The 14,786-nt window shown below is 36.1% G+C and overlaps 2 protein-coding genes across 2 annotated transcripts; both read right to left on the reverse strand.

Annotated features, from left to right (window-relative positions):
• Nucleotides 1-359: 359 nt before the first annotated feature.
• LOC133818839 (uncharacterized) lies at nucleotides 360-4,236 on the reverse strand. Its single transcript, XM_062251935.1, has 6 exons — nucleotides 4,135-4,236; nucleotides 3,731-4,053; nucleotides 3,211-3,384; nucleotides 3,025-3,129; nucleotides 2,773-2,938; nucleotides 360-512 (listed from the first exon to the last, which is right to left on the reverse strand). The coding sequence occupies exons 2-6, from the start codon at nucleotides 3,769-3,771 to the stop codon at nucleotides 360-362; spliced, it is 639 nt and encodes a 212-aa protein (XP_062107919.1). The 5' UTR covers nucleotides 3,772-4,053; nucleotides 4,135-4,236.
• A 70-nt stretch (nucleotides 4,237-4,306) lies between these two features.
• LOC133818845 (uncharacterized) lies at nucleotides 4,307-11,323 on the reverse strand. Its single transcript, XM_062251947.1, has 6 exons — nucleotides 11,240-11,323; nucleotides 5,799-5,841; nucleotides 4,994-5,097; nucleotides 4,802-4,914; nucleotides 4,403-4,720; nucleotides 4,307-4,334 (listed from the first exon to the last, which is right to left on the reverse strand). Exons 1-6 carry the CDS (start codon nucleotides 11,321-11,323, stop codon nucleotides 4,307-4,309), a joined length of 690 nt encoding a protein of 229 aa, XP_062107931.1.
• Nucleotides 11,324-14,786: the final 3,463 nt, after the last annotated feature.

A 14,786-nucleotide genomic window follows, 5' to 3' on the forward strand; every position in this document is an offset into this window, starting at 1 on the left:
AAGTCACCCAAGGTTACGGGGAGTTCGATGGATCCCATACAGGCAATCCCTTCTCCTAAAAAGCCATACAGCTTCATTGCACAGGCCTTTAGGTCGCGAAGCGTGGGTCCCATCTTTTCTAAGGTAGCCTTGTAGAGGATATTTACTGAGCTCCCGTTATCAACGAGGACTCAGTGTACCCTCTTGTTCGTGAGCTGAAGGGTTATGACCAGCGGGTCATTATGAGGAAATTGTACATGAGATGCATTGTCCTCAGTAAAAGTTATGGGTTGAGATTCAACCCTTTGCTGTTTTGGAGCTCTGGGTTCGGGTTCGTAAGGAGACCCATCACCAATTTTTAGTTCATTCACATATTGTTTCTAGGCGTTCCTGCCCAATCCTGCGATATGTGATCCCCCTGAAATGGTTATGACATCTTCTCCATCAATCGAACGGGGTTGTTCATCCCCCCTTGCTTGGGAGTTATTATCCTGAGTAGGTGGTGTTGTTGTTTCCCTCTGGCTAGTGGAAGCCTGATTGGGGTTTCGGCTCTTAACATATTATCTGAAATATCCTCTCGAGATCAATCCTTTGATCTTGTCTTTTAATTGCCTACATTCATCGGTTGTATGTCTGATATCTCTATGAACTCTGCAGTACTTGTTGGAGTCTCTTTTCGCCTTTTGGATCCTCATGGGGTCAGGTCGTCTGAAAGGGACCTGGTTTTCATTAGCCAGGTAGATACTCTCCCAAGACTCATTGAGCTCGGTATATACCTTTTATACGGAGAAATATCTCTCTCCTTTCTTTTTCTTTCCCCCTACCACCTCGGGATTATTCCCTTCATTCTTCTTCCTTTTAGAAGGGTTGTCCCCAGGGGGTTTTGAGGTCGTGGGATCGGCCAAGGTCAAGGCAGAGTTTACGATTGTTGTTGTAGTTATGGGCTGAGAGGTCATATTCAGTGCTAACCTCGCCTATTCTACATTAACAAATCTCTAAGCTCGTCGATTGAACTCGGTTAGGGACCTTACGGGCTTCCTTTGCATATCCTCCCAGAGAGGACTTCCAGGCATTACTCCGACTTGGTCAGCCATTAAATGGCCACTGTCGTCGACGTCACGAGCTTGGGCGACTTCCAAATTAAACCTTGTGAGGTAACTTTTCAGTGATTCGTTCGGCTATTGTCGAACATTGGTTAAGGCAGATGCCTCGGGCCTAATGCCGACCATGGCCTTGAACTGTATCTTGAAATCTCTTGATAATTGATCCCAAGAAGCAATCAAATGTCTCTTATACTTCTCAAACCAGTTCTTCGCTGGTCCCATGAGTGAGGCTAGGAACAACATGCATTTGAGCTCATAGCCCATATTACTGGCTTGCATGATTGTGTTGAATGTGCTTAAATGACTGTGCAGATCCGAATTCCCATCCAATGGTGGGACATGAGGAATTCTGAATCGTTGAGGAAACAGGGTGCTAGAAATACACGGAGCGAAGGGCTCGAGTTCTTCATCGAAATCTTCGTCCCGTTCCCTACCTCGTTCGTTTTGTAAGAGCCTGAACGCTCTTTCCAACTATTCAATCCTTTCTTGGACTGGATCTATGGGGGGTCTGGCTTGAAGCAGCCAGAACTGGTTATCGTTGATTACAACTCCAATTTCGCGCCTTGGTACAAGGTACTTGCACCCATTGAGATGATCCCTCAGATCTGGGTTCGATGGATTATCATTCCCCCGGTTATGGTTTAGCTGTTCTCGTAAATCTAAGTGATTTCTTCGATTCCGAGTATTTCTATGTTCCTGATCATACATATTGACTGATCTAGTGTCTCTTGAGCCTTCATTGACATGGCTCATTGCATGGTTGTTTCAAGACAGGTTTCATGCCGGTTGCCTTGTCTCAATAGTGTGAAACCGAGACATTTGGCTTCACGTGGGTTGAGGACCCCTATGCTCTCTAGCAGTCTCCCCATTTCCACGCCTTCGCCCAGCTCGCCTTTCCTTATCACCATGGGTCGGTTGTGTGTTCCTATGAGTTGGTGAAGAATACCTTATTGGCGATTGTGGGTGCCTTATTCACTACTACAAAAAAGGCATTTCTCTGCGGTTTTTTTACTCAATACACTGCGGTTTTTGAGAGTATTGAAAAGCGCAGTGTATTCGACCGCAGAGAAAAGTGTTACGCAAACCGCGGAGAAAAGCTACACTTTTCTCTGCGGTTGTAGTAAGCCAACCGCGGAGAAAAGAGAGCTTTCTCTGCGGTTCTAATAAGCAAACCGCGGAGAAAAGAGAGCTTTCTCTGCGGTTTGTTTATTAGAATCGCAGAGAAAGCTCTCTTTTCTCTGCGATTGGCTTACTACAACCGCAGAGAAAAGGGCTTTCTCAATAAATTTTTTTTTTAATTTCGGTTGATAACCGAGCATTTTTAATAAAAAAAAAATTAATTTTCAATTTTAATAAATAATTATTTTCAATAGTATAACTAATTTGTTAAATTATTATATATACATTTCATATCTAATACAAAATAAATGGCTAGTAATGAATCAAAGACTTTAATCATTCTAACCAATATAAGTTAGCACTTTAATCTTACAACATACAAAAATTTAGATTTCATAAACAAATGGCATTAATCTAGCTAACCAATCACTTTGTAGTGGTAGTAGATCCTCTTTGACATTGAATTGCTTTTTGTCAAACCACTGCAAAATTGAAAAGTTAATATAGATTAGATAATTAAATACTATATCTAGTTTTTCTTAAGCAAAAAAGAGTTTAAAATATAACATACTTTCTTCTTGATAACTTCTGCTGGATTCGATGCATTTACAAGATCATAAATGTATCTTAGTACATAATAACCACATTCATGACTTTCAGGTTGTTTTGGACAAGAACCTCTCACCAATTTTGTAAATGTGCCGATGTATTCATTTTCCAAACATTGTGCGTATGCTCTACAAAAATTAAAATTAATTAAATACATATTATGCTCTCAACTTTTAAAAATTAATAATGCATACATTACAAATGAAGAACTTACTTTTCCATAACCTCTGTAATTATTGGTGGAGATTTATGATTTTTTAAAGGGTCCAAAATTATGGTCATCCCCCGCATCATCATGAGCACCAACATCCAATGTCGACTAAAATAATAATAAAATATGATTATTATAAACTTAAAATTCAACCATAGTAGTGATAATGTTTATGTAGTTCGTTCTTACTCAACAATCCAAGGAATGAAATATACTTGGCCTCGTCTATCCATAGTCATCATCCATTTGGCTATAAGATCCACCGTATAGTTTTTACTTTCATCATTGCCAATAGAAAGATGTTCGGTGTCAAAAAATTTATATAATTGTCGTGAATTTGGGTGCATGCTTTCCCAAATGCATCTGTAGAGAATCAATCATTCATATTACATTTTCAATTAATAAATTAATATCGTCAAAAAAAAATTGGGCAGAGTTTCCTCTGTTTCTATAGCATATCTAAAATTATTAGAACCTATAAATTCAACTCAGACAAAGCATACAACAAACAACATGCATGTTCTCAAACATAAGCCACCGCAGCACACAAAATTCGCAGAACCTGCTTCACTAAGACACACATGTTCTCAACCTTCTGTTATCTCCGCAGCACACAATTTCATCTCAGAACTTACTTCACTACGGATGAATATCTAATATATTCAAACTCCTCTAATAGTTTGTAATGACATAACGGATTGATACATACCTCATACCAAACAGCATAGCTGAGGATCCAATATTATCCATGGAGGCTGCTTGATAAACGTCTTCCGAAGTGATGAAGATAGCCTCGCGTTCTCCTATAAACTCCGGGTCAACGGGAACTTGTACAACCCCATCTATTCCTTTATTGGAATAATACTCCTTCACTATAAATTTTAGACTCAGATCAATTTTGTCCCATTGGTTATCTGTTAACCAATTTGAAGGTTCTGGTTGAGTTATTTCAGCGGGGATGACTACGTGAGATCCAACTGATGATAAATGTGGGCTTCGTGATAGGGATTTGTGATTAGATGAAGATGGACCCTACATAATAGCATTAAACATATCAGTATAGTGTACCCATTTAAAAATAAAATTTAAATATATAAGCAAATAATTTTATACCTGACAAGCCACAATTAAATTTTTAGGCCAAGGCAGGAATGTGTCTCGTGCGTCCCCAACATATCGTACGTTACCAAAGGGAATAGGGATCTCAGCTTCTTCTTGTAAGACATCTATAAGACAAACCCTCGCAACTGAATCATCAAGTACATTTCCATGGACGGTAATTTGGCTACCCATGTTTGGTACAATGAGTACACCTTTAGCCACCACATTGTCAATATTATCAGAACACAAATAAACTTCATAGCTCGGTGGTGGCGGAGACTCATAAATTGATGATCCATCATCTTCATCAAAAGGATAGTCTTCGGTTTTATGAAAATGATCATCTGCGTTGGGGGCAGGTCGATAGACTTCATCACTTGTATTCTCATAATAGTGTCCCTCATCAAATTGCCCTTCATCGTTGTATCCACACTCATCGTTTTCCTCATTATATTCTTCATTTTGAGCTAATTCCTCTTCTGTGCTAAATTTATGTCTTTTTAGCTCTTCAATCTCAGCTTTTAGTCGAGCAATCTCCTCTCTTGCAGTCATTGTTTTATGTTTTTTTCCAAACATTTTGGAAACGGTCGCAGTGAACCTACAAAAAAATCAATAAAGTCCATCAATAAACCAATCTAAATAATTCTTAAAAGAAAACAACTATTATAAATTATCATACCCGCCAGCTCGAACACGACCTGGGTGTTCTGGTGTCCCTAATGCTTGAGTCAAGATGTCATCTCGACCCAGAGCTGTAATTTCGCCACGAATCACTTTTTCTTTGACGTCCTCCTACTCAAGATATTATTTGGTTAAATTAGTTTATATAAATAAAAACAATATATTGATTCTGAAACCTTAGAAAACTTACTATCTTTTCGGCAATTTGTCGGTCTAGCTCTGTCACAAGAACTTTATTTTTTTCACGCGATCTAAGCCAAACTTGATACCTCTCTGGATTTTGAATATTTCGTTCTTTTTTTTTGCATTGTACAAGATAATTATAGTTATATGTTGCGATAATATCAACCATTATTTAAACTATAATATCAAATATACTTACCAAATCTTCTCTTATATTAGCCATTCCTCTACGAGAGGTTCGATGCCTTGACTTCATTAGTAATGCACGGTTTTTTTGTTCTTGATGCACTATTTGAAACTCTGGACTTAGACGACTAGTTACAAATTGTAACCATTCTCTCTCGTCAATTATATCGCTATACCTCTTTGGGGGAAATTTGAGTTCTTCCATCATACCCATTTCAGCCAAAGGTTTGATGTACTCGGTAGTGAGTTCACTTTTAAAATCTCTCATTATTTGACCAGCTTTTTTCAAAATCTCACGTTTGAAGGTTTGAGGAATGTTGTGACCACCCTGAGAATATAATTAAGAAAAGTAATTATTAAATTTAGATATCACACATAAATAAATAAATAAATATCATAATGATAATTTCTTACAATGATATCCTCCCATAGACCATCTTTCAAATCTTGTGGGACCTTCCTCCAATCACCTAAGTTGATAGAAATCGTGGCTCGTACTCTAGATCCAAGATATGATATCATGTTTGTATACACATCACCTATTGGTTGTCCCAAATCATTCCATTGAAGATTTTTCTTGATTCCTTTGGCTTTTTGTTGGGTCATGTAACTCATTCTTGTTTTACCACGACCTTGTTGTTTCTCTTTGTCATCTCTTTTATCCACCATCTGCATCACACAAATTACAAGTGTTAATGCATTATACAAATAAATAATCACAAGTGTTAATGCATTATACAAATAAATAATCACAAGTATTAATGAATTATATAACTTACTAAACATGTTTTCTTCTTTTTCTTATTTTATTTCTGGTCGATTCATAATCGACCCATATTCCTTCTTCGATGTTGGTTCTAAGATAATCACGATCATCGCTATCACTTTCATTATCATGTTCCTGAATATTCTCAACTTGTTCATGTATCGGTTGTCCAACAATGAAACAGTCATGATATAAATCATAATTTTCATCGTACTCTTCTTTTTCTGAGAACTTCCGCTCGGGAACTGATAAAACAATGGACCATTTATCATTAACTGGATCAAGAATGTAAAACACTTGTTTCACTTGGGAAGCCATGATAAAAGGATCGTTCTTGCTTCCCTTCTTGCTTCCCTTCTTGCTTAAATCAACCAGAGTGAATCCAAGTTCGTCAGTTTTAACTCCAGTATTGTTGTCCACCCAAGAACATTTAAGAAGAGGAATACGAAATAATGAATAATCTAGCTCCCATATTTCTTCAACAACCCCGTAGTATGTCATTGTGCCTGAAATTGGGTTTTTATCTTTTGCACTGGCAAAATGCATAGCTTCTGCGACTACACTTACTCCACTATTTTGAACCAGACGTGCATCATCTCTTGACTTAGTATGAAATCGTTTCCCTTCAACAATGTAAGCTTGATGCTTTATTACATCAGTGCTTGCTCCAAGAGATATGCGCTTCAACTCAGTTTACAGTCCATGATTTTTTTCTCCCAACTTCGTCAAAATTGTATTCTTCAGCCACTGGCAAAACGTTTTATTATGCTCATCTATAACCCATTTTTGTTTATTTTTAATCTTGTTTGGAATCATCGACCGTAATAACTCTATGTGATCACTGAAACATAAAAGAAATAACAAAAAGTTTAAACAACAAAAAGAAAATCACTACTCTAATATATATGATTGAAATATATTTTCTACTTACATTATATATGATTGAATCTCGGAATTATTTTGCAACACAACTAATTGAGCTTGACCTAATTCTGCCCTAGACACGGTGGTCACTGTTCCATTCCCTCGTAGTCCTTTATCAACTCCATCTGAGTTATTTCGTGGTTTGCTGATTCCGATTGCTTCAACCCCACTCATGTATTCTGAGCAAAATTCTACTGCCTCTTCCGATATATAACATTCAACCATACTAGCTTCAGGACGATAATGATTACGCACATAACTTTTCAACACCTTCATACTTCTTTCAAATGGATACATCTATCTCGCCCAAACTAGTCCACACAACTTGGCTTCCCTTACTAGATGAACCATTAAATGAATCATAATGTCAAAGAAGGATGGCGGAAAAAACATTTCAAGGTTGCATAGAGTTTCCACTATCTTATAATGCAATTCATCCAATTTTTTCATTTCTAATTCTTTTCCGCATAAATGATTGAAGAATATGCAAACATTCGTTAAACAATCTCGAACTTTTTTCGGTAATACTGACCGAATAGCAATCGGAAGTAATTGTTGCATCAACATATGACAGTCATGTGATTTCATACCCATCAGCCTCAAATCTCCCATGGATACCAAGTTTCGAATGTTGGATGAATAGCCATCAGGCACTTTCATCTCTGCAAATGATTTACATACAACTTTTTTCTCTTCTCTGGACAACGTGAAACAAGCAGGAGGTAAATATGTGCGTTTACCTTTCTGTTCAGGTGCTAAATCAGTTCGTATACCCATTTCAACAAGATCTAAACGACTAGTTAAACCATCCTTAGTTTTACCGGGAATATCAAGTAATGTACCTATAATACTTTCGCACACATTTTTTTCTATATGCATGACATCCAAACAATGTCGAACAAGTAAATCTTTCCAGTAAGGGAGACGAAAAAAAATTGATTTCCTTTGGAAACATCCACTTACTTTCTTATTTTTCTGCATTTTTCCATACTTGAAATCAATTTTCTCTACTTCTTTAAGAATTTGTTGCCCCGAAAGTGGCAAAGGAGCAACACCTTGTTCTTTATCACCATCAAATGCTTTTTTTTTGTCCCTATAATGATGATTTAGGGGCAAATATCGTCTATGACCCATATAACAAATTTTGTGCCCATTAGACAGACGAATAGCCTTTGCGTTAGTGCAATATATTGGACATCCCTGGTAACCTTTTGTGCTTAACCCTGATAGATTACCATAAGCTGGGAAATCATTAACAGTCCACAACAAAACAGCTTTTAAGTTAAAGACTTCTTTCTTAAAACCGTCATATGCCTCAACACCATTTTCATACAAATCTTTCAAATCATCAATTAATGGTGCCAAATAAACATCTATATCGTGTCCCGGTTGTTTTGGGCCTGAAATCATTAACATGAGCATCAAAAACTTTCTTCTCATCACTAACCACGGAGGAAGATTGTACATAACAAGGAAGACAGGCCACGAACTATGCCTACTACTTAGAGATTTATGTGGATTTACACCATCGACAGCTAGACCTATACGAAGATGTCTTGCTTCGGTTTTAAATTATGGATTTAAGTTATTAACTTTTTTCCAAGCCTGCGAATCTGCAGGATGTCGAAGTTTACCATCTTTCACTCGCCTAGTCTCATGCCATATTAAGTTTTCAGAGTGTTCTGCACTTCGATATAATCGCTTTAGCCGCGTAATCAAGGGCAAGTACCACATCACTTTTTGAGGAATAAGTTTCCTGATCTCCTTACTCTTGTTAGGTTTATAGCGGGGTGAATCACATTCTGGGCAAGTGTCCATGTCTGCATACTCTTTACGATATAACACACAATCATTCGGACATGCATGGATCTTCTCATACTTCAAGCCTATGCAATTTAAAGTTTTCTTCACTTCATACGTAGACTCAGGAAAGCAATTATCTAACGGCAAAATCTCTTTAAAAGCAGCTAAAAATTGACTAAAACATTTATCACTAACTCCATTTTCTGCTTTTATGTTGTAAAATTTTACCATTGTTGGTAATCTTTGTTTCAGACAACCATTGAATAATGGTTTATCTGCATCTCTAACCAATTTATCAAATTTTGAAGGATCATCAACAAACTCTTCTTGTGCTTCATCGAGCAATTCCATAGGATGATCGTCAAAATCACTATAACCCAAATCATCAACCCCTCGCCTCCCGAATGGATATGGATTATTATTTTTCAATGATTCCCCATGCCAATACCATGTACGATAACTTGTATCAAATCCCTGACAAAATACATGATTTTTTATCATGGTAATATTTCCTTTTGTTCCATTACCACAATCTATACATGGACAATGAATTCTTTCCGGATCACTACAATTTGTTTGGCAAAATTCTAAAAATTGGTTGAATCCGTCTTGAAATTTTTGTGTTTCTCTATTCTCAAGAATCCATGACTTATCCATAATGATAATATCTACCTAATTCCTAAGTTGATAATGAAAAGAAAATTAGTATAGTAATACTCTAAAATTATGTTCAATTATTAAATTATAAAATGAAATGGACAGAGTTTCATTTATTTCTATGACATATCCAAAATTCATATGTATTTAAAATTTCAACAAAAACAAAAACATTATTATTATATATAGTAACTTATAAAACATGTTCAACTAATATCATCAAAAAAAAATTGGGCAGAGTTCCCTCTGTATTTATAGCATCTCCCAAGTTATCTACCTATAAATTCACATCAAACAAAACATATAACAAACAACATGCATGTTCTCAACCTTCTGTTATCTCCGCAGCACACAATTTTATCTCAGAACCTACTTCACTATGGATGAATATCTAATATATTCAAACTCCTCTAACAATAGTTTGTAAATATAAAAAATAAAAATAAAAAATTAAGTAGTAATTACTACTTACCTTAAAAATTAATATTCACCAATTTCAACCTCGAACAAATATTTCAACCTTGAGTGGGAGCTCACACTCAAACAAATATTTCCTACAATAAAAAGTTAAACATTAGTAAATATATGGTAATTGAATTTATCCTAAAATAATATAATTAACAAAAATATACTTTAAAAAAATCATTACCTAAATAATATACAAAATTATGCAAGCACTAATTTTTAATATAAAAAATTATGTAAACAACATTATTCTAAATAAAATAATACAAAAATACCCTAAACCGAAATATACATTAAAGAAATAAAGTTTTAGTGATCAATACACGTTTAAAACAATGAAAATGTCCTCCAATCCTATATAAAATTTCAAAAATATTACAAAAAATAACCATATGATCATACATAGAAACCACCATTAAACCCACACAATATTTCTTCATTTTTACCCTAAAACTTCAAAATAACTCAAGATTAACTATATTTACATGATTTCAAGCATTAATATGCAAAGAAATGAAAAAAAAACAAAAATAAATAGACAATGTGGGTACCGTGGGTAGGGACGGCGTGGGGAGAGAGCTTCGGCCGTGACCTTCAACAAAGAAGAAGATGGGAAAATGAGTGGGAAAAATAGGTTTTTTGGACTTTAGTGGGTGGAGACCACCTTTCTCCGCGGTTTTATACCCAAAACCGCAGAGAAATGTCCACTTTTCTCTGCGGTTTTATACCCAAAACCGCGGAGAAAAGTGTCCCGTTCAAACCTTTCACTGCGTTTTTTTTAAAAACCGCAATAAAACAGGGCGCTGACATTAAATATACATTTTTTGACTCTTTCAAACCTTTTCACTGCGCTTTTTATTTATTGTTTAAAAAAAACCGCAGAGAAAGGCTATATTTGTAGTAGTGTATTGGTGATGGTGTCTAGCATCCATTACGGGCCCTAGAAGGTCCTAAGTTCTCCCGACCAGGTTCTGTAACATTCTGCGCGGTACCGGGATTTTGGGTCCGAACCTCCGAGGGAGCACAGTTATTCCCTACTCTGGCGGGTGCCTTCGCAGTTGGGTTGGCCGAACCTCTAGCCCGGTTACTTCTACGGGTTCTCGGCAGAGCAGGCTGTTCTACTGGCGGCGGAGGTCGGTCTGCTCTTTGGGTGGAAAATTTTTTGCGTGAACGCCCCCGAGGCCTACGTCGCGAAACATGAATGTCCCGCGGAGGCGGAGCCTGATCCTTTGGCAGAGGTGGGGCCTGAGCCACCTGCGCCTCAGCAACTAGTCTGACTACCTCTTCATTGCCCTTCTTGGCCTCTGCCAACTGCTTTCGCAGTTGACGATTTTCGAGCTCCACTATCGGGACATATCGTTCAGGATTGTAGTACATGTCATCGTCGTCCCTGGGGGATGGTGGCCCCCGAGAATCGGATGAACCACTCCTCTCGTCAAGGTCCGAGTTTACCATGGGCTGCTTTCCAAGGCGTCGGGGGTAGTTAGCTTCATCTAAAATTTCCTCCTCAGGAACATTGGGATCATTTGCAACCATTGTTGATTTGGGAGGTTCTTTGACTGAACAAACTCACGCACATACTGTTTAACAACTCTCAATGAAAGCACCAAACTGTTGACGTCGTTTTTGGTCAACTTAAATAGTAGATCAATTAAACAATAAAAATATTGGAGCAAATGAATAATAAAGAAAACAACAGAGTTTTTACGTGGTTCAACAGTTAACTCTGCCTAGTCCGAGTCTATATTATTAAGACTTGGGAGTTTTCTGAAAACTTTCCAGAGATAAGTTGCCCAGAGTGTTCTCTCCAGAAATAAGAAAAAAGGTCCCCTACATATGGTGTTTCCTTCTATATTTATAGGGAAGGTTGTAGAATTCATTCCCACATATTTTGGGAAGATATTCTGTAAATTAATTAACCTAATGCCATTAAATGCATTATCTCCTACATACACAGAAACGTCCCATGAAGATCGGGAACAGATAACAAATTAAATGATATCCCTTAAATATTGGGATAGTACAACAATAAACATGTTCACACGTAATGGGTTATCCCAGATGATTCATCAAATCTTCGAAATCAACAATTGACACTGAGTCTGTCGAGACTATGAGTTAATCACAAGCTCGCCACCCAACTTCGCACTATGCTCGGGACAAGTAGATGCCGACGGAGCTACTACATCTGAGCATGTACTTCCCGAGCTCGACCTATCTCGCTTGAGGGAAATCGGTGAAAAATGTATTTATGTGTCATGCTGTTGCAAGCTCAGAACATATTCGAGGCTACACACCCTCGAGCTTTCGAGGTCGATAATTACAGCAAAGCGGTCTGATTGAAAGATCATATGACGACCATGCATATTTCGAGCTCACACCTGACGAGCCCAGCTTTTGGGGTCATAACTCCTTATCTCGAAATCTGGGTGTAACAGTGAGGGTGAGATTGAGTGAAATATGAGTTTTTTTTTCATTAATTAAATTAAAATTTAGGTTTATTTAAAGTTAATTGATAAAATTTTAATTAGTTTTTTATTTTTTTAATTCAAAGTTTTTTAATTAATCAAATTATTTAAAAAAAATTATCAAAATTATTTTAAAGTTTTAATTAAACACTTATTTTATATTATAAATTCTAAAAAATATATTTAAATCATTTAAAAATAATAAAACAAATAAAAAGTAAATAAATCACTAAAACTAGAGTGAGATCAAGAGGGTGGGGAACTGAGATGGTGAGGGGGAGATTGGATAAATAAGGGTTTTTTTTCATTAATTAAATTAAAATTTATGTTTATTTAAACTTAATTAATAAGATTTTGATTAGTTTTTTTAATTCTAACTTTTTTAATTAATTAAATTTAATTTAAAAATAATTTTGTTTATTAAATTTTTTTTAAAGTTTTAATTAAACATTTATTTTATTTTATGAATTTTGAAAATATATTTAAATCATTTAAAAATAATAAAATAATTGAAAACCAAATAAATCGCTAAAATGAGGGGTAATCTTGGAATATTAAAAATGTAAACACACGGAGGGTATTAAACTATGTAGTTTTTGCAAACAAAGGGTATTAATTGATAATTATCAGAAACAGAAGGTACCAAGTTTGTATTTTGATAAAACACAAGTGTCAAATGAACATTTACCCAAAAAATAATACACAGATTTACTCCTAGACTTGAACTATATCATTACTCAAAAAAAAAAAAAACAAACTCACAGATCTGATGAACTTGTAGCTCACCCACATCTAGCTTGTCGTCTTCCCCCATCTTTGGTGCGGACTTTTAAGACTCGATAATGCAGAAATATAGATGTTTTCATTTAACCAAATGTCTCAAAAACCCATATAAAAAAAAACTTTTTAAAAGTCGTATGGCCAACATTTCCAAAATCCCGCATAATTTATAAAGAGTAAAGTGAGCGTAGTTTATGAAAATAACACAATATTTCCAAAAACAAAACGACTTCCCAAAAGGTCGGTCCACATGTACATTCGCAAGGTAGACTCCAGCGCTCACTGCTCTGCCTTGCCCTGGTTCTTATCTACAATAGGAAACAACTAGGTAAGCAAAAATGCTTAGTATGTTCAACTTTAAAACAAAAGCATGCAGAGAATTAGGGTTCCGAATCCATTCGAACACTACACAATCAATTTCAAGAACGCAAAAGCATCCTAGAAAACTTATGGTCATGCCTGATATCCAATAACAAATTATTTCATATAAACAGATAAATTCCTGCACTCAGAAAATCCCAGAACAAGCTGATATATTATATCACAACTATTTCTTATCAATAAATAAATACCTGCACTCAGAAAATCCCAAAGCAAGAAGATATATTATATCACAATATAATTCGAGACCAGCGCTCGACAACTTCCAACAATTCGGGCATAACACGCCCTTTAGCATAAATGTTATTATGTAAGAGAGAACCGAGTCTTAACACTAAGATCTAGCTAATAAATATCCCCATCAAGGGTAACTATCGCGTTACCTAGGGCATCACTACTTATCCAAGAGTAAATCCCTCACAAGGGTAACCATCATGTTACCTAGGGCATCACTACTTATTCAAGAGTGTAATCAAAATTACACGGGTTTACAGAGACTTCTATGTTAATCAGTGGTGCTGGTGAGCAGTTGCCCCTACGGTGTTGTAAAAACGCCCTAATCTAGTGCTTTATAAAACATTCACATATTCATAGGTTCATAAGAGAAAGGCCAATTATTATAAAAATCCCAGTGGTGTCTTGCTAAAAACATGCAAGTTGGGCCCAAAAGTTTAAAAAGAAAAATAGAAGTTTTCATGCAAAGTTCTTAAAACAACAAAGTTCAAGTCCCACTGATAAGTTTAGAAAGTCCAAATTAACACAACATTATTCAAAAGAAAATGGCATTTAAATTGATCGTTTCTCATCCATAGGATGCCCCCATGCCATACACACCACGATAATAGAACTCCCGACATCACCATGCGTGCCATAGAGAAACCTATTTGCTACCTGGAAGGGAAAGTAAGGGAGTGAGCTAAAAGCCTAGTAAGAAAGTACAAACAACAAACAAGTAAATCACAACCAAACACATTCACATTCATACATCATTGCATCATTGTCATAATAGCGTCAATATCGTAAACATAAACAAAAACATAATCACATCAACATTAACATCATCAACATCATCATCAAAACTTAACATCATATCCTTGTGAACATGCCCGCTAGCTTGTCCATGTCACCCTTCAAGGTAAACAGGATCTTTGGTCCTTGAATAACCTCAGCGCATCGGCTCTTTGAGCTACATCTTCGTATCCTTATTAACTTGTGTTACGTCTTCATATCCTTAGCAACCCCTTTTTGGTGTGTCACGTTCATCACGCTAACATCCATTCACAGTACACAACATTCAAAATGACATACAATCCAGTCACATCATCATAACAAAGCATTTCCTAATTCATAACACATAAATCATTACATTC

This window comes from Humulus lupulus, chromosome 1 (genome assembly GCF_963169125.1).
Source record: "Humulus lupulus chromosome 1, drHumLupu1.1, whole genome shotgun sequence".
NCBI lineage: Eukaryota > Viridiplantae > Streptophyta > Magnoliopsida > Rosales > Cannabaceae > Humulus > Humulus lupulus.

Excerpts from the sequence above, each read along its gene's own strand:
- LOC133818839 (XM_062251935.1), bottom strand. The coding sequence starts at position 3,771 with ATGGATAATATTGGATCCTCAGCTATGCTGTTTGGTATGAG. Across the intron at positions 3,385-3,730 it reads GCTATGCTGTTTGGTATGAG|ATGCATTTGGGAAAGCATGC; the intron begins GTATGTATCAAT and ends GATTCTCTACAG. Across the intron at positions 2,939-3,024 it reads ATTACAGAGGTTATGGAAAA|AGCATACGCACAATGTTTGG; the intron begins GTAAGTTCTTCA and ends TAATTTTTGTAG.
- LOC133818845 (XM_062251947.1), bottom strand. The coding sequence starts at position 11,323 with ATGGTTGCAAATGATCCCAATGTTCCTGAGGAGGAAATTTTAGATGAA. Across the intron at positions 5,098-5,798 it reads AGAGAAACAACAAGGTCGTG|AACGAAATATTCAAAATCCA; the intron begins GTAAAACAAGAA and ends GCAAAAAAAAAG. Across the intron at positions 4,915-4,993 it reads GACAAATTGCCGAAAAGATA|GAGGACGTCAAAGAAAAAGT; the intron begins GTAAGTTTTCTA and ends TATCTTGAGTAG.